Below are 26,018 nucleotides of genomic sequence, written 5' to 3' on the forward strand. Positions count from 1 at the left end.
AACGATTTATTCGCCAATATAAAAGCTCTATTAAATAAAACATATCTAGTATAACACAACTGAAGTATTACGATATTAACAACCACGGAAACAAAGCACGCATCAAAATTCTGCCAAACGTATTTCCGATATAGCTATCCGGGCAGGATACGCGCAAATTAAATATCAGTCTGAAAACAAGCCAAGTAACAAAACAATTTTTTCGCAACCTTTCCTCTGGAGGGAAACAAACACGGAAAGGTGGAAAAGGGGATGTATTTTTTGAAATCGGAAGTTTTATACCCCTCACGGCGCGGTGCATTACTTCCCGTTCGTCACCGGAGAGCCGGCCGCGCGTGTACCGTGTTTCGAAACGATAAACGTAAACGGGAACGTGCGGCGCGTTGTCACGGTTTGTCAGGTCGTTCATTCGGCTATACCGGAATACAACGGTACCGAGGGGCTTGTTTTTGGCGCAGCGTGTGTGCAGGCAGTGTGGCCCGATTGGCGGTTACCGCGCCACCCCGCAAACCATCGCGCCCAACGCGTGTAACAGCCTACGGAAATGTTCGAGCGATGATAAAAGCGCCGTAGACCCGACTGTTTTACGGCGATTACAGCGGTCAAGGGTGCTGTTAACGAGGCGGCACCCTGCAACCTGCGGTTCACGTTACGATGATACGATAAAACCGCATATCTCGTTGTTCGCCGATTTGCGCGATCTAGCTAAAAAAAGGTAGTCGCAATTTCATGTGTGACCTATTGGGGCATATATAAAAGTGTTCCAATTAACAAATGTCCCCTTCCTCTCCCCGCCAGGTTGGCAACCCGTGGCTGATCGTTAAGATTTTGGATGGATCCCTCTTTATAACGATGTACATGTTCACACTACCTTAAAGGAATAGAAATGCAGATGTTAAAGAAAAACCGCGATAAAAAAAAAGATTAACAATTTAGCAACACGTGAACACAAAAAGCACAGTGATACTAAATATATTTAAATATAATTATGCTTTCCGGTAAATTCTTTTACATTTTATTAGTTGCTTTATAGTAGATTTAATTTTTTAACCAATAAGAAAATATTATGCTTAGTTAAAGTCATCCTTTAATAGAAAATTTGCCAATGAAAATATAGGAAATATTATTAAACAATATCATTACATAAAAATTTTAATTTTACATACGCGCGCGTGCAGCACACATACATACACACACACAATTAGTAAAATTAATTAATAAAGTAATAAAAAAATAATAAAATTTCATAAAAACATAAAAGTAAAAAATATTCTATATTTAATTACTTATTAATTATTATAGCTTTTATAAATACATTTTTTATAAGTATATTGATATCAAATTTCTTCTTTCCTACATATTCTCATTATTTAGATTACGTTACTTTATTTTATCACATTTTCGGTATACGAAAATTGCTGCTTATCGATCCACTTTCAATTTACATTTTGGTAAGTGTATGCTAATGTATTAATATACAGAAATGACTCATTCTATATTTTATTAAATGCCAAATATTTGCCATTTGGAATTCATGAACTCGTTCATTTTATTAACATTTTCATATTAATGAATTCTATTCATATTTTCAATTAAAAAATTTTTTGTGAACGAAAAATTCGTTAAATTTATTTTAACGAAGAATTATACTCAAACAATGTAGCTTCTGCAAACACTATTAATTATTAAGAAAGATAATTAAAAATATAAACATACAAACATTAAAAAAATATTATAAAGTATAGATGAAATTAACTCTTTGCAATCATTATGCAAGAGTTGTAACGAAAATGTGTTACGCTTAAAGGTAACTTGTTTTAATTTAAAATTTTAACTTTTTTAATTTTATTTTCATTACGCATGTATTATTATTGAAATTACAATACTAAAAATATATCGACCACTAAATTTCAACGAATTTAAAATATGATAGATCTGGTTCAGTAACTTACGTCAACATAAATTCCGGAAATGTTGAAGATCTTGGTAGATGGCTCCTCGGTGGGCGAGAATCGGTAGAACTCATGCCTGCCCCGGTACCACTTGAGGGAGTAGAGTGGCGCATTCTCCAAATCATAATGGCATCGCAGAATCACCTTCTCGCCACGTTGCACCACCTCCGGAACCACCTCTAGGCTGACCTCCCGCAGGCAGTTCGCACCTTTCAGGAAAATGAGAACAGGAACACAGGGCATTAAGTCTAGTGCGCATCATTAGTTCGCTTTTACTCGTCGCGCGAGAGGTTGCACAGCACGCGTCAGCGAGAAATTGCAATTCCGCCGAATGACAATTTCCCTCATCCTCCCCTCTCAACCTCTCTCGCAACTATCCATGCAACCGCAAACACACACGCACGCGCGAGCTCTCACGTCCACGCGGCCACGTACTTGCATACATATATTAAAACCCAGCCCCCATCTCGGATCCCAACCATTTTCGCGTAACCCATACGAGATGCTCTGCAAACTAACCCTCGTGCTCGAACGAGCGCGGTGTTTTTTGCTGAAACTCCGTTATGCGAGGATTATCGACAATTCGACCTATTAAGCCGCAAGGAAGCCGAACGTTGGATGGCGTCCGTATTAAAACAGAGTGTGAGAGAGGAGAGAGGGGACAGAAGAGGGGGGAGGATTCGTTCTGCGACTCCTTGGTGCAGAATGAAGCTCTTATTACGTAGTACCTCCGGGCTACACGGAAATGGGTATGGTCTACAAGCCGCGAATAGGAACAAAACTGCGGGGTTACTTCCCACCTCAGAGAAGCATCAGGAACATATGCTGCGCTGTACATAATATTTTAGGAAATGTGGCACTTTGTATCTATTGCGATGCACGTTTTCACACCCGCACGGAAACGTGTTTACACCATCGACGAACCGTGTAAATCTTTCGTCACATCCAGTCTATTTGAATTACACAACATGTTAACCTGTCTATAAATATTACTGTATTCGTATATCACGTATTGGATATAAAACTATTATGAAAACGTGGAAAAACGTGCTTTCAAACTTGATTCGTGATTACAGTTCCGTCATCTGATACATTAAAATATTTTTTGTATGTCTCTCCAAAGTGAATTCTATATCTCATTTGCACGCATTTTACGCATTTACCGCAAATTGGAAGAAATAACTCTCGTGAAAAAATGAATATATAAATGAATTGTACAAAAATTTATTATCTAAATGTTTTATATTATTATAATTATAATTATTGTTTATTTCAGTAAATTTATTTTTTAATATATCTTCTATATTTCATTATTATAAAATGTAAAAAAATTAATAAATATTTGTATGTTGTAATGCATTTTATATAATTATATACATTTTATTATTTATTTCTTCCATCACGTGGTTCATAAATAATAAAAATAAAAAATTAAAAAACGTATAATTACATTAGATATTATACTTTTCTCAAATATTTCAATATTTTTTCATTTCATGTAAACTTAATGTTACACAACTTATAAAGTATTCACAATTACGTTCGGTACGTAAGTAGATTAAGTAAATAAATAATTCTTTTATTCGAGTGACTTATATGCGGAATAAGTCTACTCAAATAAGAAAAGACTACGTTTAATATTGTGCACATGTTACATCAAGTCCTCAGAAATGAGAAAGAAACAGACGGCGCCACGTGAATCAGGCCATATAATAAGAGCAAACATAGTAACAAATACGTAAAAAACATATTGTTAACATAACACATTAATGGTAAAAATATTGTTATCATAAAGCTAAAATAAACATACAAAATGTTTAAATTATCAAAATGCGTCAAACGTCAAATTAATTATTCATTTTCAATTAATTCCTATCATATACATATATTTTCCACACAATTTCTTTTATGTAAAAAATTATCATTCTAACTTGTACATAATTATAAATTATTAGAGTACCAAGATAGATCAATTAGACACTTGTAAAGAATCTTATAACGAGACTCCTCTGAATCATCTCGTAAACAATTTTATAACGTCGTGTCGCACACAACAAAGCGTTTTTCATACAGTTCCGAGAAGTGTCAGTTAAGTTCCTTGATAACAAAAAAGTGCGTATTTCCACGTTTACTACGAATAAGACTCAGAAGTTGAGAGAAAGCTTTTTCCTGCTTAATTTTCGTTTGAAAGGCATCTTGAAAAATGTGGACCGACGTGATGCTAGTTCTAAGTTTCTAGGGACTTCTTTTAAACGATGCAATACTCGCGTCTTTCGTTCCCCTTGTCTTAGTTTTCGTGCTGTACTGTCCGACATATCTACATTTAAACTCTCAAGACCCCTCTCTCTCAAGTTAGTTTCTATGCTCGGTAGCGCCACTTACAACTAATTATTCGTAAAGAAAGTTAATTTAACGAAACACTTAACGTTTCAGCAATTTTCTTTAAAAGAAGGAAATGCACCACGCAACACGAAATTACCTTGCTCGCCGGCGTCAATTGGGACGATGGATTTTTATACTTTTATAAAGGCACTCGTTTTAGCAAAAGGTAGAAGCCAATACCATGACGGTATGTTTTATGAAGTAAATAAAGTCAGCCCATTATATGTCGGCTGTACAGAAATTTAGTATTTATAATTTTTAAATTACGAGGAAAAAATAACTTAAAATAAACTTTTGATAAACCGAATGAATTGAATGAAAGAAACATTTAAATAACCAGCCGTAAATGCATCACGAAATTACGAGTAATGATATTTTCATGAAACAACACAAACGCAGATGTATGTGTATATATATATATATCATAATGTGCAAAAGGTCTTTAGTTTTAATGTAAATCTATTATATATATAAGATTTACATTAAAAAAAAAAAATAAATATATATATATATATATATATATATATATATAATGGATTTACATTAAAACTAAAGAGCTTTTGCACATTAATGATAGCCACTACATGAGCAATAAATCTATAGCTTAATTTCTATTTTCTCCCAATAATTAGCAAGTAGACTTTCTTTCTGATGAGAGATAGTCGCGTTTGTTCTTTTCGCTCGCCGCCATCATCCCATCGCTTTCCCACTTTCCTCAACTTTGAAATTTATAACAAAGTTTTAACAACTCGTCTTCCCTGTGTTGCGAGTAAAGAAAGTCAGGGATCCATCGCATCGAGAGCAGCGTAACGAAGAGAAATGTGAATTTGAATACACTTAGCTTTTAATGTCAAAATTCCGTATAAATAGTGATAATTTTGTATTAAAACTTCATATAAATAGCGATAATTACCATCTGTATAAAGATTAATCTTTAGTCTATACAGTTGCGTAAGAATGCCTAATGATAAAACCGAATGCCGTCATTAAAATATTACAAATTTAGAATAAATTAAGAAGAAAAGAAAGACTATTATTATTATATTAACGTATTCTCTCAATGACCAATTTAATTTTTGTTATAACTAGTCGAGTTAAGAACAAGTTCATACTCTGCATCACTATGCATATTTATATCTCTTGAACTATTATCTATTGTTATTCAAAGTAATGCTAATACAATCAACTTCAGATTTCAGCAATCGCAAATTCATGTTTGTTGAAAATATCAATAGAGTACATGATACAATAAGCAAACAAAATATAAATAAACGCCCAATTAATAGCAAACAACTTGATAGATATTTAGTTTGATGTATTTACATGAGAAATACCGGTTCGCATTAATATCGATTAAAGATTATTCGTTACTAACGCTCGAAACGTTCGTATCAGTTACGATTTATCAGCGTTCCATCAAAACTGGTTTTTTAGTTGATTTAAAAAATCTGGTTACATGAGCGTTGATCAAAATATTGGGGGAAGTTACGCGTCCATCTCACATTTTACAAAGTAACATTGATTTTTCCGGCTGTTGCAAACAGATTTGATTGCAATAAAATTACGTTGATTTAACCAAACGGAAAGATTATCCCAGGGAATATCGTTTAAAAGCGAAATCTATGATATTTTTCGCACGGGGGTATTAAACAGTGCAATCAACGCGAGTAAAACCATTTTCGTTAAATACGATCGACGCGATTTGCGAAAGCCGTTTCGACGGCTTCGGCAATGAGTTTTGCGGTACAGACAGTCCAATACGAACTGGATGCACCGACCATCCCAATACAATTTCAGTGCGATTCCCGAGCGTTTCCGTCGCGGGCGGATCCGCCGCGTCTGTACACCCACGAATGCGCCCCGGGCAAATTAAGTCCCACCAGTAACTGCGAACGACTGCGATCAGAATTGCAAAGTCCCGTGTACGCTCTTTTCCCTTGTGTCTCTTTTCCGTTGCCCAGGCATGCAGCCAAATCCACGAGACACTTCGTCACGCGCAAGATGCACTTCGCGACACATTACGCGTACTATAGAAATCAAAGGGGTACGACACATGCGACGTAGCAGATTCACCTTTTCAATACAAATAAAATTTCTCTCTACAATCAGGACCTATTTTTTGAAATTACTTTTTCTTTCTCAATGTGTAAGATAATAAAGAGTAGAAGATATTCTATCAGTAAGCAAAAACTCCAAATTTAGACACAATTTAACAATATTTCTAATAATACAATAATTTTTATAAATTTATATAAAAAATAATAAAAATATAATAGCACTTCTATAATTTCATACTAATTATTCAACATAAAACACATAATTAAATAAATTTAAATGATTGCATTCAGTATACACCATATTCCATAATGAGATCTGTTACCAAAGTTGTTATAATAGCAAATTTGTATTACGCAATTTATTTTATAATTACATTTAAACTAAAACAAGATCATTCTAATATTTAAAGTAGAGTAACTCTGGTATATTTACAACATAATAGTGTAATACAATAAAAAGTTTTATTAATATAGTTTATTTATTTTAAATATAGTAAATAATGTGTAATGTGATACACGGAGAAAAACAGTAAGAATTTTTATGTAGTTAAATGTCAGTTGTATATAGTTAAAACTTAGCTATCATAAACAAATTTCTGCTGTCCCTTTTTAAATTAATTTTTGATGCAGCATGTATACCGGGGTTATTCTATATGTCCCTAGTACTTTCATAAAAAACGCTTTATTGATATTTATTATAGTTTCTTTTCATAAGATGGAACTCTCAATATAAAAAGAGAAAAGCAGAAGAAAAATTTTAATTCATTAAGAAATGCGACAAGTGCCAAATAAAAGAAATAAAAAAGAAATAAAGACAGCGGTTCTGTTTTTCAACGACACATATGAATATTTTTCATTCATATGCGTGTTGCTATGTAAGTGTGTAATGAAATGTTGGAATGTTGGTAATCTCAGAGAAATACAAACATATGTCAGTCACAGTACGTGCGGTCACAGTAATCGGTCGTTTCTTTATACATTAATGTAGATAAACGAGAAATGTCAGGTTTAGCGAGAGAAAGGAATGGCCGCATAGCTTCTCTCGTTTTCCTCTTGTATCTTTCACCTGCTTTAAAGTTGAACAATGCTGAAGCACGCTGCACAGAGAGCGTATTTTGTTGTCGGTTTCCGTATGCTACCCTTGCAAACTGCGACATATCTTTACTTGCATTCTGCACATCCAAAGTCTCATCGCACATTGGATGTTATGTAATAAACGCGACAGCTGTGCGTTTCTAATTGTTCGGAACAATCGACGTACCAATAAAAACGTGCGATAAAACTGGTAAGACAATCTTCGATCAGCATCGCAGCAAGCAATAAAACGGAATAGCACGTATAAATTTGTAAAAGGCTGGCAATAAAAATTCCTTGTGTTACTTAAGGCAAGCTATGTTCTAACTATATTATGAAAAAATTATTTGAAAAAGAATATTTTGCAATGTACCTACACATATACACGGAAAATTTAATATGAACAATTACTATAAACAATATAAAACAATAAGCGTGAACAATATAAAACAATAAGCGTTTTTCTTAAGCAAAAAATTATAAAAAATTTTACTGTTCATCAAACTGTCATATACTAATAGTATAATTTTCTGAAATTTTTTTTAGTCCGCGGCTACTACTACCATACATAATAATTTTTAATATAAGTATTCATTTGTTATAAACATTAACGGATGTTTCCACATACTTTATTGTGAAAGATTCGCTTGAGGATAAATACTCTGCAAAACGCGATCCCTTTGCGATTACGTCATATCTAGCCGTACGTATTGTCACTGCATGGTAAAGAGATTCAGGGAGAAAGTTTCGACTTCAGGGAGTAGTGAAGCAATTCGATAAACCGCAGTGAATCAAACGAAAATAACAAACAAATTTAGTATCGGAGGCGAATCGACATTTTCGCGCAGTATATATGTAACGTTCGTACGCGCGGCAAGTTAACGAATTTTTCTGAGTTATTACGCAAAGTTTGGCAGTTTGATCGAAGCGGTGGGCGATACACGTAGAAAATTCACGATTTTTCGCCAGCACCCGAGCCAACCAGTCAACTCGTTTCATAACCATTTACTGATTTCTCAATAGCGATATCAGGGAATCAGATTTCAGAGATAATATATTCTCGAATACATTTAAAAATAAAAAAGAAAAGCTACATTAATTTTATTTAAAATTGTGATATTTTATGCGTAAAAAATACATTCTACATAACTTTAGAAGTATATTATTAAAATATGCACTAAAATATATGTAGAAATTCGCAAAATAAAAAATTATTTTAAGAAAATTCTTGAAAAAATAAATAAAACAGTTTGTAAATTTTTATTTCAAGCAAGACTTTGAGATATAAGGGTTTAAAACTATAATCATTATAGAGATTACGTTTAGACAGTGATCTATCATGCAATTATTAATACTGCATGCACGCGATTCACAGACATGCAACTAAACATTTATAATTGACAGTTTTAAGCTTACATCTCAAAAACCATTGCTTGTAAATAAAAATGTATAAACAACTATTTTACTTAATTTATCGAGAATTTTCTTTCTATGATATCTTGATATCTTTGGATATTTCTGGACTTTGTATATTAATATAATATTTCAAAATTACATATATATTTTTTCATACGCAAAAATTTATAAAACTTTTAGTGCAGAGTTTATAATTTTACATTTATCTTTTAATATATGTGTAATTGTAGATGTATATTACACAATTGTTGAAATAAATATTAAATCTACGAGAGAGAACTCTATACCGAGAAATTTGGCTGATGTCGCTTCAGCATTGTGTGCGATAAAAAGTTGCAACTACCCGATAATGATACAGAATGCTTCCAGTTTTTCGAGAATAATTCGAATCTGACTTTCGGCGACTGGCGGCCGTTTGTTAAAAACGCTGACAGACGGCAGATCGCAATGAAGCACGAAGAAATTTGAGAATAGGGAACTGCATTCGCTAGAAAAGCGGAAATTGGTGAAACCCGGGCGGACTGTCGGCAATCTGAGAAGTTATTACTGGGTGGGACAAATTGCACTTCCGCGCAAACAAAAATAAGAGGATATTAAACCGGATGAATGGAAATGGAACTTTACGTCTACGTAATGATGAAAGATGCGCGCAAACTTAATCGTTACTTATAATGACATAAATAAGAGGGTTATATTAAACGACACACATCAGCCGAGGAGGTTGACATTTTATTCATGAATGCACGTCGCTTCGCTTCAATTACGAGAGTTTGTAATTATCTAAAGTAGTCCCGCGACAGCCAATTACCATATATGCGTATACGTCTAAGTATAATTCTGACTAGCTAAATGTACTCTTTTACATGATACTGACTACAAAAGGTTGTCTGCGGTTGATTATTCCTGTATACTTTGTATTTTTTTTTATATTTCTTGAAATAATACAAGCGACAGTTTGAAAAAACATGTTCGAATGTACACTTTACTATATAAAGTTAAAAAAAAATTGAAATTAATTTGTTGAGAAATATACTATGCAATTTAAATATTAAATACAGATATGTGTGTATGTGTGCAGGCGATGAATATGTTACAACGTTTTGTTGAAATATGTAAAAATTTAACCGGATAAAGACCTAAAATAATTTGATTGGACTACCAAAATAGTAAGAATTGTTTGTATAAGAATGTTTATGCATAATGACAATTTTAATATTCTAGCAATCAGTTTGACTATCCTATACAGTTATGTATTTTGATAATCCAACAAAAAGTATTTTCAGATCTGTATCTAATTTAGTTTTTATTTCAACAAAATCTTTCTTTCTGTATAATTATACTAAATATTAAATTTTGCTGACATAAAATAAACATTTGATTTCACAGTTCAATACATGACAATTGCTAATGTCTAAATAACGTATATCTAGATGCAAAATGATACAAATATAAAACTTACGACAAATCAGTCATATCGTTCTTATATTCTATCGCTTCATTTGATTCATGTTCTCAATATTGGGTTTGAGTAAATGTTAATGATCGCGCATAAACGAATGCAATCGTACTTGCGTCCGATGCATAAATGCATATCAGCATACATAATATCGAAAAGACAACGTAATATATAATCTCACCTAAAATCTGGATGACATTAGAGCTGAATGCGGGGCATGTTAAAAAATGGGGTCAAAAAGAGAGGAAAAAAAAAGAGACAGATGGAGCGCAAAGCTGTATCGAGCGTGTGTGCACATATTGTGGCGTGAAAGCACACAACAGCGCGGCCAAATGAAAATGTAGCAGCGACTGGCTGCGCAGCCAGTCGGATGTCAAATCCCGAGAAAATATCGTAATTGCGTGAAAGCAGGGAAACGTATAACTTCATCATTGAGCCCGAATAAAGCGAAACGCTCTCGCGGTCCGCCATGCGTGACAACGGCAAAACGAGAAAAAAAAAACGTGAAGCCACCATATAGAATTATGGTTTTACTGCCCTCGAGACGAGACAAAAATCCTTGGGGACGAAGAAAACCGGGAAAATGACACGATGTAGCCGTAAAACGTAAGTACCCGATTTCCGTGTGCTCATGCAACGAAGTCGTAGCCAGATATTTTTACAGCCTGGCTTACAGCGAACATTGCGCGGAAATAAAATGCTTAATTATAAATGTAAAAGATAAGTTGATGGTTACGACCAGCTGGCGAATAGCGAAATCGGATGTGAAAAAGAGTTCTCAACTAAAGTATTACACGTCGCGGTTTATCGGATACTACGATGTATCTAATATTCTGGACCGACGTAATAAAACGAAAGTGTCTCTTTTCATCGAGACAATTACGGAAAAGTATTTTCAGAAATATTAAAAAAAAAATTTATCACTCTAATTTCTAGTTTTCACTTCTAATCTTCATGATTAAGCAATAAAGTAATTTCTAGTTTTCATTTCCTAATCTTCATGATTAAGCAGAATAATCTCTACGAACTTTTATATCACAACACAGTAATTTTTTTTTTACAGGAATTAAAAAAGACTGTGCATATATGTACGTAAGCAAAAAAAAGTTACCTATGCAACGTTGTTTGTCAGCAACATTTATAACAGTCCATTACACATGCGATATGCTGATAACGAGATAGTGCGCAAGTGGGAATTTGATATTCGATCAATATGTACAGTTTACCCTACGTCAACTATTGAGTTTATCGGCAACGGTATACATTAATATGCTCCAAAAATAAACCAGTTGGTGTAAAAAGAGAATAAATAGAGAACGGCTAAAATTTAATGTAAATAAAATATAGATATATTCTCAAATTTTCATCCGAAAAATTTTCTCATCTGTAAATTGAAATAGACAGTAAATTATAACATTTATATGAAACTGTTCTGTTCTGAAAACATCAGGCATCTATTACAGTTAGATCTATATTACAGTTTTTTATTACAGTTAATGTTATCCATGAAGTTACTTGAAATGATCTGACATTATCCGAAAAAGATACAGATAATGTATGCGGATAACGCGCGAGTGTATCCGAAGAGTAAATTAACCGCAACTATCGGTATAATCGGAAAATAGTCATGTAAATCAGGTAACAATTTATCCTGTATTCTCTCATATATAAACATATTCGAGAATAACACGCGCAGTCGGGATATTCAAATATTGGAATATTAGAGCGTCGATTCGTGCAAAATGATCGGAGGGCGCGGCGCGTAGCACAAAATCGCAGTCCCGCGCGACGCATGATTGAATCTCGGCGCGGCGGCAATCTCGATAAGACCGCGAACACTGAATTAAACACGCCGCCGGTAATTCAGCGTAAATTCGCCGAATGCAAAAACGTAAACGGGAAACGCGAATGTAGAGAAGGCACACACACACATCTCGCTGTCCCTTGCCCACACGTACTCCGCAGTATCGCGGCGTCGTAATCTGCTGCGGCGCGGCCGTTTGGCGAACGAGTCTTAATGAGTGCCGCCGTTGCATGCGTATAAGCGCACTTGAAAAATGCATATGCACTCTCTTGTTTTTCCCTTTCCCCCATTTCTCTCTCTCTCTCCTCCTCCCTCTTTGCCGCTCATCTTCCAACGTAATACCGTGGCGCCGAGAACACGCTATTTTTCCGGCGTATAAACGCGCATACGTGGGCCACTGTTCGTCGTAAAACGGGCCGAACGAGCAACGACCCTCCGACGACCGGCTCGACGATACGAGTACCAAGAGAGAAGAGTTTCCCCGTCTCTCGTCTACGAGCTATTAATGCGAGCATCACGATGCCAGCTATTAGCTGGTGATGTATCGACCGCTCGATAATCCGCCGGTATCGCTATGAAAAATCGCATGAGCGTCGCCGTGGGGACGCCGCTCGCCGGAAGTCGCTCGATCAACGGGCGACGGCGACGCAGCGGGGGAGAAAGACGAGCCCGAGAGCGTGTGCATAACTGTGTATTGTGAATCCGTTCGGAATGCGCGCGATGCACGGGCTTTGTAGTTTCTTGAATTTCGGTTTACTCGGGCGAACATAATGTACACAAGGAAGAGATAGAAACGCTCTCGGCTACACGTCGCTTCATTCTTGTACAACACGCTGGCGCGCGCGCGCGCCCACGATTCTCGTTACAGAGCCTCGTGACAACCGAGCACGGGACGATTTGCTCGATGTGTATATATGTGTATGTGTCACCTCGAACGTGAAACGAGAAATCTCGTTCGAATCGATTTCATTCGGATCTGCGTCGCCGAAAAAAGCGCTCGCCATGCCTTGCAAAGCGCGAAAAGAGCCTGCACGAAAGGCTTTCAAACCTGTTGGACATTATTATCTATGCCACGTACACGGGATTTTTATGCTATACTGAAGAGTACGATGCAAAATCGCTGAAGCGTGATGCACATAGCCAGGCGTGTCAAAGATTTCTTTTATATGCGATAACAAGCGAGATATAATTTCAAAGAGCGATGTTACGTGAATTGATATTAAACATTCATCTTACATACATATACAAATGATACGCGCTTTTCTCTGCGGGAAATACAGCGAAACAGCTAGGAAACGAGCAAAAATAGAATGGGAACATTTTCGTACGAGATAACTATTCATCATACGAGAAAAGGGAATGTTATTAGATTGGTAAAAGAAATTGAGTCATTGTATGGAGAGCGCGGAATGACGAGACTTTGATCGATGAGTAATATTGCAATTCACAAAAGACGGATTCCACGATCATAAATTATAACTCGTTTCTTCGAGCGGTTTTTTTTAACGTCCACGGTTGAGAATACAACGTTTGTGTGCTATCCCCCCTCCACCTCCAAAACGGAAGAGAATTATGGAAGCGCTATGCATCGAAACTGCAACTGGTCTTCCGCCCTCCGATATATAATTGTTCCGATATATCTGTCCAAATAATCGACCAACGATCGACCGATAATTAATGAGTTTACTTTGACAATACGGCAGACATTTATAGCCCTTTATTTATTTGAAATTTATGACATACTAAATATGTTAATATCAGGTAATATTCTAACATAGAGATGGGAAAGGAGAGAGAGAGAGTGAGAACGTCGTACATTAGAGCCCAGTCAATGTATTACATTCACCATCTTAAACAAACACTTGGTTATTACTAGATAGATACCCGGCTTCTGTAATGCACCCCGAAGCGATGCAGCGGTGCATCCGTCAGGAGTTATGCATATGACGGAAGACCAGCCAGCATTACGGACTGCAGACGTGAGTTGTAGCAATATCTATGCAACAATTTACGCCAGTAAATTGTTGATAGAGATAGCGAGAAATGCGATGCACGTTGAAACGAATTCACGCTATTGCCACCACTGCCCTATATAGATACGATTCGAATCGTTCGGCAAAATCAATTACGATAACGATAGCTTTATTAATTACAGGCATTTAATGATTGATGATACTTTTACTAACCGTAGAGAGGATTCTGGCAGTATTGAGCTCATTAATAATACAGTTTTAAATTAAATGAGCAATTACGTTTTGTAATAGATTGTTTCCAGAATTATGTGTGCTTATTATAATTAGTACGCAGAAGTGCAGGTTCTATTTTTAAATAATTTTTAGTCTACCTAAAGCGCATGAATTAAATTTAGCTTTATGTTATGTACAAAATTAATTTTAGAATAATCAACGAGAATTAACTCAATTTTTTTTTTAATCCGCATATATCCACGTTATATTTAATTGAGCAGCATTACGTATATTTACCATATAGATTGATGCCGACTATATTAATTAGATTAATATTGCACATTAATGTTTGATATATCACCTTACAATATATTGTAAAGTAATAAAAAGAAAAAGTTGCTCGGATTGATCCTCATCATAAAAGCGTTTTCGGCATCGGAAATGTAAAAAGTACAAACTTGGGACTCGCAGAGATTCCGTATTACCTTTTAATGCCTTTATGATTCCGCGTTGCGATACGAACAAGGGGGTGGAAGGGCGGAAACGGATCCCATCGCTGCACTCAAGTCTGCGATTACAATTCCGGGGCGAAACGGAGAGCGGAACGACAACCCCTATCTTCTCCTCCTCCCCCCCTGTCCCCCTTCCTTTCCCTGATTTTCGCGACTTCGTTCGCCGGTGCCCGCTTTTAAACTACTGCGAAACTATTGTGTTTTCTTATGATCGGCCGACGCTAGATGCAGTCGCCCCGACGCTCTCGTTCGCCTTCCCTCTGTATTACCGGGGGTGACTTCCGCACGTACACAGCGACGCGGCTTCGCTTGTCGGTGAGTTGGCCGTGGATAGTGCATCCAGTCCCCGAAATGCAAGGGAGACGGAAACCCGGCTCGATGCGGAACCAGGTCCTTGGCATCATCGGGCGCGCCGTCCGCCGGCCCCCAAAGCATTTTTCATGGTTTTTCTACCGCCGACCTCCGCCGTTTGTCCTCTTAATTGAGTTTTTTCTCCCTCGCATCGAGACGCCGCCGCCGCCGCCGCCGGGCCGCGCGTTGCGCTACGTGCAGAAATCGAGCGTCGGATACGACGTGGTGGAACGGCGCGGCGGACGCGCCCACGAAGAAAAGAGCTTGGCAGTAAATTATCGCGCTCCTAATCTCAAGTATATTCCGCTGTACCGGCTTATCCAGCCGAGTGATGTAACGTTCTTCAGCTCTGTCGGCTAACAAACGGTTCGCCCCATGTATATAGGGCGTGCGTTGTTGTTCGTTTGAGTGTATGGGTGTCTATGTACGACGCGGGCGCCATCGCGAGTATTCGGACATTTTTATCGGTGCGCCATGTATATTGCAACTAGAGCTCGGAATTCCTCGCTGCACTTCCGATTTCGAGGGAAACCCTGCATTGTTCTCTTTCTGCTTTTCATTCTCTCGCTACCTCAAGTGGCCGCCTGTGTCCGAATTTTCTTACGAAATCTATGGCAAATTCTACATAGCTAAGTAGAAATTGACTGTTTAATATACAGGTGTAACGCTAAATCTTACAAAATATACAAAACAAAAAATTTCGTGTAAATTTTTACATCTTTATCATGATAAAGTGAAGAGCAGAAATAAAAAAGTTGTAAAAATATAAAAACGTCTGTTAAAACATTCAATTTTCATATAAGCCATTTCTATTATATTTAAATAATCTGATTTGTCAAAAAGCTGAAAGAGCAGCTCACTCTCATTTTTACTCTCTCTTAACTTTTCTAAATGTCGCACATTGCAATATAGTTCTCTCATCACCCGATCGAAGCAATTTTCGTTTTCACATCGCTCGTTCAGATTGATATTGCTGCAGCCACTCACAGAGTGGAGATTCGTGAATTCGCGAGGTCCTCGAGTTAGCGTTATCCTGATATCGGCAGAACGCTCGCAAAAATCCTCGTAAACGGCAGATACATCACCCGAGCTAGACAGCTGTTTTTCTTCAGGCCTTGCTGGAAAGAGCAGCTGTCCCCGGGAAAAAACTTGAAAGTTTCGCGATTAGACGCTCAAGCTGAACGAGGAACCGAAAGTCCGGATTGCCCGATATAATAAGTTTGATTAAGTATCGACAATTGGAAGTACCTGGCCGTTTATCAAACGAGAACCGTATGGCGCTACTATGACGACGACGGCTATCGCGACAAGGACCGGAGCTGGCGGCCGAGGTGATCCTTTATTAACGGTGACGTAGGGTTATCGACGTCTTTCTGAGAGGTTTCTTGCCGCGTCGATTCACCGAGTTTCCGGATGTTGTCGAGGAAGCACGATAATACTCCAATTGTCTCTGACAAGGGCGATGATGGAATTTCCCCGGAAGAGAGAAAGAACGGCCAGACGGTGCACTCGAGTTTGCGTATGTGTATGTGTGTGAGCACAGAGGAAGACACTACATAATGCGGGGCTTTAGGAAGTTTTGGCGCTCGCGAGTTCAGGACCGATATTGTGTCAGGCCTTTTGTAGACGACAGAAAGACAAGTGAGCTCTTCATGGCCGAGAGTCAGTAATTTCGGCGGCGGTTAGCGAGCAATTGTGGGAAACTATATCGCATTGCGGTAACGAACCTGATCGAATCGTTTGCGGTTTTATCGTGCCAAGAGAGCCTACGCTGTAATAGTAATAGAAAGTACGCCAAATGGAGTGTAATATGAAACGTGAAATCGGAGCTTTGGTCGTTCGTTATACCGTTGCACGTTGCTATAACCGTCGTGGTGGTTTCTGCGATATATATGCGTAATAATGAATAGTGTCACGGTATGTACACGTCAAGGTTAAATTTTAAATCGCTTTAAAAGTACAGTTTAACAATTTTGCGTGCTTTGTGGTAGAGAGAAACTCGCAAACTTTTCAAACGTTGTGACATTTATTTTTATGCTACCATCATATATATATTTGTCCTCCTATTTACAAGCATTAATATTTCAATACTAATATTTAAAAAAATAATTATTATTTGACGCACAACAGATAATGTCAACATAGAAAATAGAATATCTGCTTTCAAGTCAATGCCCACCTTTGTAAATTTTGTTATGACATATTATAGCGACAGTATTTTGTTAAAAAATAAAGCTTTCAAGCAAGAGATTTGACAAAGTAATTAGGAATAGCCGTGATAACTTCTGTTAAAAATTACTCGACATAATTACTCGACATTCCTTACATCTCAGTGGATTCGAGCACGATAATGGCAATGGAGAAGGTTACTGTGGCTATGTGCTGTAACTTGATCTCTTGCCAACACAATGTACTTCGGGAACGAGAAATAGAAACCGCAGACATTTTGATCATATTCTCCTCCTTCCCCCTTCACCCATTGAATGAGTTTATTATGCGAGAGAATAATGATACATCTACAAAGAATGCAACCGAATACTTGGCAATACGAATAAGATGCTGCATAAAATGTCATCGTTTATGTTATCTACATTGGTCTATCATCCTGAATTTAAGAATAAAAATGAATATCATAGAAGACAAAAGAAATTACGATACATCAGAACACAATAACGTTTTTCAGATGTAATATAAATCCTTTAGAACGGATATAACATGTCTCTTTTACAAGTGAATTGTGATGCTCGTCGCTAAATTATTTTATAATTCTTAAGATTTCCTATTTAATTTTGTTACAAACATTATATTTACATTCTCTCCAGTTTCCTTGTATTAAGTTTAATACATAAAATAAATCAGTAAAATATATAAAAATGAATAATCAGATTTAGCGTAAAATGTACGCGAAAATATGAAACTGTCATTTTGCAACGTGACAATCTTGTAATGCGCCAGATGTTAAAGAAAGCGATTAATTACCTGCCAACTATCGCTAGTTCCAAAAGATGCTTCTGCTCGAGATGAGTCGTGTGATTTCCGGAAAGTCGAGGACAATAATACCCCGAATGTCTCTGACAAGCGGGACAATAGAATTTCTGCTGAAAGCAGAGCTAACGGGAATGAGAATCGAAGAAGCCAGATCAATAAGAAGCACAGAAAAAAAGCCTCACGATATGATTACTTTATGTTCTGCACTGCATCTCTCTCATGCAAGACGAATAATAAAATAAATTTCTTTCTTAACGCTTAGTAATTTATCATCTCGGGGCATTATCCTTAAATTCCATTTGTATTATTATTTTCTAATTTATTCAGATCTGATTCAATTTAACGTCAAATACAAATATAGATTCCTTCTATAAGTCATTCCATAAATTTTTGTCTTTTTATTTCTAATTTATATTTTTATGAAATGGAATTTACTAAATATACCTTTATAGAAATACATAAATTAAATTTATAAGATGAGATTTATTATTTATAATAAATTTTTAGTTAACATGTATGCGTGTTGATCGCAGTTTACATTTCTCCCTTAAATGGCTATAGTACTAGAACATTGAAATATTGAGAGAGGAGTATTAATCCAAACAATATCGCTTATAAGATATTTATGATGGGCACTCCGAGAGTAGCGATGTCGTATAAAACCTTTTCTCGGCAGAGTCGTATAGCAAGTAAATGTATTAGTCAGATATCGATCGTTTATTTAATCGACATTCGGATAATCAAGACATGTCGCTCGCACATCTGCCCGATATCTGGGAATCGTCTGTAAATCGCAAACCGATCACGTCTTCTCCCGACACATAGAGTATATCTCCAAGATCGCGTCTGGAAGATTACTGTCTATATACTACCCTATCCTTGATTATATACTTTGAACCGTAACCGAGGAGCAAAAGATCGGATAACACCGACGCCCGAGTTTGAACACATTTCTGAACACGATACAATGTCGTTCATTAATTCAGCAGCACGAAACATTAAGACCAGAGGCTTTCAGCAACAACGGCGCGCGGCGGTGATTCGATTTCATGGTAAATCAGACAGCGCAACGATAATCAGGGCAGACGGATAATGAGCATGGAGAAGCAATACAAACTAGAATTAGAAATAAATCGAATTTGTGTTATCACTTGTGCGTAGGTATGTATAAAGATACTTTCCTTTTTGTCTCGTATTGTATTAGAAAATGTAAAGTTATTTGCAAAAAAAAAAATGCAATATCAATGATATACGACAGAGAAGTTAATGCATTGAAAAATACAAATCTTATATACGCATACTATATGTAATTTGAAAAAAATCTATGACAAGTGTTGGTGAGATACGGTCAATTACAATAGCATGTTGTTACGCGAAATCAAGTTTAATCAACAGAATGCGGATTCGCTGTATTGCAGAACAGACAACGCGTTTCTCATAAATCACGAAACTTCGTGCCACACTGATGTGTTCATTGGATTATTCATTTTCCGCCGTTCGTGCGTCGTCGTCGCGGTGCATCCGCAGTAGCCATTATCGTGTGACATCGATGCAATTCACGATGCGACCCATATATGTCCCTACTCTTCGAGGCAGTGAATATTGTACCTACAATGGCATTTTAGATGCTCTCGCGCGACGCCAGTAAACGCTGAATCGACGCGACGTTGCGGCGCAAAAATTAACTTCCTTTCACGCGAGTAGTTCCACTAAAAGAGAGAAAAAAAGGGGGAAAAGAGAGAGAGAGAGAGAGAGAGAGAGAGAGAGAGAGAGAGAGAGAGAGAGAGAGAGAGAGAGAGAGAATGAACAATTTATATCTGGAAAGGAAGATGGCTGATCCTCGCCGTTCGCAATACTGAACAGCTCCCGAAATTTCTGTACATAATACGTTTGTATTTCGCGAATGGCGAATTTCCCGTCCCTCCAAGCAAGAGACTCCATCAAATCTCCCGTCCCTTCAGAGATGGAGAATTGTTGCCGCTTCCATATCGCATCGGTTTCAAATGCGATGCCATGGTTCTCGCGCGGTTTCGAAAGTTTAAAAGCCCGCTGCGTACGCTGAATTTAATCGAGGGAGGATAGGTTTGAAAGAGAGGGGAGGGAAAAAAGAGATAACAATCATGCAATTCACTTTTCGCCGTCTGCCCTACGATCACTGTTGCTGTCTCTCACCCCCCTTTCCACCGGCACTATGCAAACAGATAGGTCTACCGCATCAGCTCGATGGGTGCTTACGGAATTCTATGCGAGCCCATTGGATGTTGGTACGGTTGGATGTGTAGGTACGAATCGGGGGGAATGAATGGTTGCGCCCGCGGTGGAACGGTAGCGACATGACTCACCGCCATTTTCCGGTTTCTTCTCGTCACTCCGTCGTCGGGGCGAATCGAGAGTGCACCGGGTATTCATCGATTCGTGCACGCTCGGTTGCCTCCTTCCGTGTGTGCGCGATCTCGAAGAAAAGGGGAGGGAGGGAGAAAGGGGAAAGGGGAACATTCACCCCCAGCAAACTCGCACGTTTCCGAGAATCGCGACTTTATCCCTGCGCGACGAATGGAGGGCCCGCTGGTTCAACGTTACGCAAACACCCTGGGACGGAGTTTTCTACAGCGCTCTCACGAATGGAGAGTCGGCGGCCGCGGTGTTAAAAAACTGCCGTTTAACATCTCGCGAGCTGCACCGTGAGATAAATTGCGCGCTGCATTCTGAAAATCTTTAACGGCGCAAGCAACGTGACATTATATCGTTACGCGGAAACTTGATAAACCGCGATTAAAATTTAGATATCATGCATAATTTAAACGTAAATACAACCGAGCGCGCTCTCTTCTTGATTTTATTTCATAACGATAATTTTCCCGGAAGAGAGAAGTTGGTTATCATGAAGTAAACCCTTCGTCATTTGTATTATTACATGTTGTTTTATCCTCGTGTGCTCATAATTGTGTGCCCGTTGCTTCCGAATATCGTTGATATTGTTAGCAATTGTAGCATTTTCAGCAATTCTTTGGGGATTTGTGTCAGATTATAAATAGATTTACTGTTACCATTATTACTGGGTTCCCTCGGGTGAACGTACATATTCTCCGTGAAGCTCGTTATAATAACGTAATTAACAGATACAAATTCATGATGTTAATTGACATAAAATGTTACTGAACGAGCCAACATTAGAACGAATAGGTTATTTCCTCACCTCAACGACAATGTAAATTTTCATGCGTCACGTCGAATAAACGTTTAACTCTGTCACGTTTACTATGTTGTAAGTCGGTGTCATTTTTAACACCGTCCCAGGAGAGAAATAAATTAATTTTTTATTCAAAAAATTATACAAATTATAGTATTTGCAATATTAAATTCAAAGGCACGGATATGTTAATAGAAATTGTCATAAACAAATCGTAATAAAATACAAAATTTTCGCATTAATAATGTGTACATTGCATTTCGATTTTCCAGTATCTCTTCTCGGCTGAAATGCAGCGGTGCTACACATCACAAATCTACAATCTCGCCTCAAAGAATTGGGAAACGATTACTCTCGTAGGATATGTGACATCCTTCGCCACATAGACAGCTGTCACTATAACGTAATTCCGCGTGCGAAACACACCAATTTATTAACGAGAACGGTCGTCGTCAAGGGACGCGACACTTCGGACGGACAGAGTGCATGTATGTACGTGACGCGCGCATACGTAATCGAAACTGTGAAATATTTCTGCATTAAACGACAAATCATACATATGTATGGGCATTTTAACAAGTATATTTTTCAAGCCTGCTAAATCAAAAATTCAAATGTCGCGGCAAGCAAGCAGCCACGGGGCGTTCACAGTACCGTGTATCTTTAAATGCGAGTCTCGTGTTGCCCGATGCTTCACGCTCGAGAATATGTAACAGGAAACTTCCGATATGGTAATGCATAAATTAATTTAATAATATTTGACTAAAAATGCGATAATTATTTTTTATTTTGTGCTACAAATAATTTTGAAAAAGTATAACGATAATTTTCTCTTCAGCAAAATTACATTCTCTTAAAATAAGATTGGTAAACAAATAGAAAAGTTACAGCATTTTTAATCGTATAAATTTTATATGACTTAAACATCTTAAATAATGTCGGTTTGTTTCTTTTCTTTCAATCAGTTAAAAATATGATCTATCGATTTTTCAATAAAAGTATTAAGCGGATTTACGATATGTGTCATGTACGCATCATACCTTCGTAGCTTAAAAGCACGATAACGTATATAAATCGTTAAAATGTATTTAAATTGACAAAATGCAATCACGCAAACGAACTAATCGTTTGTAAATATAGTTAGAGACGAAATAGGTCAGTCAGTTCCGATAAAGAGGTGTGCCAACCCCGTTCGATTACGAATGCGAACCCTCGAAACCGCCGCGAATAGCTCGGTTCACGAATTACATTCAGGGAGATGCACTAGCGGACACGAAAGCGCCACGCAAGCGCTGCACTCGACAGCTGTCACAATAATCTGATCCTGTAAGCAAAATGCAGCAATTAACGGACACGCGTAAAACCGAAAGGGCGACTGTAGGAAGAAGTGAGATAGGTGGTGAGGGTGGAGAGAGGGTGGAGAGAGAGAGAGAAAGAGAGAGAGAGAGAGAGAGAGAGAGAGAGAGAGAGAGAGAGAGAGAGAGAGAGAGAGAGAGAGAGAGAGAGAGAGAGAGAGAGAGGAGAGAGGAGAGAGAGAGAGAGAAAACAAGAATAGCGTTGCCCGCGGCAGGAAAATGTGTAGATATATGCAGAATACACAGAACGTGCATTCTGCCTCTAAAGGCAGATTTATACGATTTACTTCTGATCATCATCCAGATAAAGCAAATTTGGTAAACAAATTTCTGTTTAAATAGAGAATAAAATTCGAAATTGTATTCGTAAGTTACATTAAAATACGAAATTGTATTCGTAAGTTACATTAGATGTGAATAAATAATTGATATTACTTAGAGTATTTGTATATTTCAGATTTTTATTGCACACGTTCGGATTTTTATTAGACGTTTAAGATAAGAAAATCTTATTAAAAAGTTTATCATCTATTTCGAAAAGCTTCATAAAATTCCATTTAAATAATCTAATATAATTGAAGGTGAATCAGTAATGTTTTCTCCACTTTAAATATTGTATTCAGCGCTCGAGTATAATAAATTGTATTGAAAAACTGCCGCAACACTGTTATGTAAGCTAAAGTTTTCTTATTTACCAAATAAATCGAAATTGGCACAGCACTAAAAATATAATTAAGGTATACATAAAATGATTCCTAAATACAAAAAATTAAACGGGATATTCCTTGAATCTTAGGAAGAATATGTTCCTATAAAAAACATATATCCTGATCTACTTTATTTTCAAAATAAAAGTATGTTAAAGTTGAAAAGAAAATACGGACATATATGTATATAGAGAATCCAAAGAATATACAGTTCAATCTTTAATACTTACTTAGAAATCACCCTGTATAACATTTTAGCTTAATTCCGATCATAGCTATCTATATCTCGGTAATAATCTAAATATAAATATGAATCCATATACTGTAAAGAGTGTAAAGTATGGTCTTCATTGGCGAAATAAAATTTCTATTTATAAGTCACTCACAACGAAATATTGTGTTACGATGAACACATAGACTAAATTATAATTAAAATAAAGTACAGAAAACGTTTCATTTTATGCGATTTGCAAATGCGTCACAGTAGAAAGAGCGTACTATTCACAAACAATCTTTTCAGTTTGGTATCAAAAGACTTTTTCATTCTAAGTGAGTGATTAATCAATTTTTTGCAGTCGTTTCGAACTATTGTTAAATAAATAGTCGGTATATTTTTTTTCCGGGCAAAATATAAAAAAAACACGTCTCTGTATTTGGAAATACAATATTTACAGAAACTTGGCCAATCTGTCAGTTTAACAGTCTGTAGTCAGTCATTCATTTTTAACAATGCAACATATAAGCGTGTATGTTTCTGAAAATATTGACATTAATAGAAAATATATTCATTTATCATCTTATTGACGTGAAATATTCCATTTTTTCGAAAATTTACACTGTATTTCTTCTACGAACAATTATCTTGTCCATTTACGTGTACGATATTTTCAACATTTTCAGACGTAAAACTATATAAATAGCGCAAATTCCAACAAAATAACTTCACTCAACGAGATGACGTTTGCAACATCATGGTCTAGAAAATATATACGCGAAATATTGCAGGAGTAAACCATGTCTGGAATGTACTCCCAACTATTTGCAATCCGCAAATTGTTTTTGAGCTATGTTTGACGGCAGCGTTAGTAATTTTGCAGCAAAAGATGTGAAAATAATATTAAGTAAACTATATTATTTTTATTCAGTAATTATAAATACTATGTGCGTAAATAAGTAATTTGATAATGTCACAATCCTTAATATTTTTTAAAAAATATAAATTATTCTTTTACCGTAATAAAAGATTCATTGACTAACTTGTATCATTAAAATATCATCTCGCACGCAATATAATTTTCTTATTTAATATTGTATATTAATGTATAGGTAAGTACGTATAGTTAATTATACATATATCAAAGGCGTAGATATCATTTAAATTCGTCTTACAGGAAGAACTGCAGTATCATGTTACGCGCACTTGGACATCTCGCTTGTAAGCTCAGCCATGCATGCAAACGTCCATCCTGCAAGCATGAACCTCGATCGAGTGTATGGTGCAAAGCAAATTTACGAGACACCGAAGATAGCAAGCCGAACAGAACCCTGCTAGGATAAGAGGAAAAGCGAAATGGGGAATCTGCAGTCAAGCCGAAACCTACAACGTCGAAGGGACCGATTAAATCCACATAATAGAGAACTTCGTGAAATAAACCGAAATCTAGTTTGCTTCTTGCTAATATCGAGTTATGTACCTTTTTTTCAAGATTCTATTTATTACTAATATAAAAATGATATATGCATTTATTTGATATCGCACTGTCAAAATTACAGATAAAAATTGAACAAGTTTGATGAATTAAGATTAGAGAATGACAAAATATGTATTTGTAAAATAAGGAAATATTTTCGCACTTATATAGCAAAACTGTGCAAATTTTGAAAGTTTTATAGATATTTTAATAGGAGAAATGTTATAAGAAAATTATATTATGTACAGCTTATTTCGGGTGTAAGGAAACTAGTGTTATTTTAATATAGCGAGTTTTTGCATAAAAAGTTGAGACGCCAAGCCAGCCGGTCTAAAATGTGACGAAACATTCTCCGCGCGCGAATCTAATAACTTTGTTACTAATAACCCTCTCCGATGGCCTTTACGATATTGCGCGGTTATAAGTTACGAGCTAATTATCGGGAGCGGGATTTTGTCGGGGTGAAAAACAAGTGATTTATGGATGTGATAGGAAAAGGTGCGCGCCGTGGCGGAGCTTCCACTTCCTTTTCCGAAGATGCACGAAGCTAGTAAAACAATAGACGAAGCTTATATAAGAAGAAAATTTACTCGAATATTACCGCCTCTATGCCTTGTAGAATCAATGCAATATAAAATAATTAAGGTTTAAGACTTTTTTAAAGACTTCGCTATAAAAAAGACTTTTTATTTATATAAAAATATCACTTTTCTCTATCACTAAGGGCCGGTTCTATTTTCTGGAAAAACTATGTGGTAAATTATGTAACGTCTACACATCTATTATGTCTTGTGCGCAGACACAATCATTTATCCATTAGATGATTTATCACATGGTTTATTCGAAGATAATCTTAAAAGAAATTTACAAATGTTTTACATAAAAAAAGCTAAGAAA

General features: G+C 36.6%; 1 protein-coding gene across 2 annotated transcripts in view; it reads right to left on the reverse strand.

Annotated features, from left to right (window-relative positions):
• Positions 1–26,018, reverse strand: part of LOC105831833 — a 145,304-nt gene that overhangs the window by 64,697 nt on the left and 54,589 nt on the right. For both annotated transcript variants that reach the window (XM_012672261.3, XM_012672262.3), the window contains exon 2: positions 1,953–2,161. In XM_012672261.3, coding sequence (XP_012527715.1) covers positions 1,953–2,161 — 209 coding nt within the window. The remainder of the gene's footprint in view (positions 1–1,952; positions 2,162–26,018) is intronic.

The sequence above is a fragment of the Monomorium pharaonis genome, chromosome 6 (assembly GCF_013373865.1).
Source record: "Monomorium pharaonis isolate MP-MQ-018 chromosome 6, ASM1337386v2, whole genome shotgun sequence".
Taxonomy (NCBI): domain Eukaryota; kingdom Metazoa; phylum Arthropoda; class Insecta; order Hymenoptera; family Formicidae; genus Monomorium; species Monomorium pharaonis.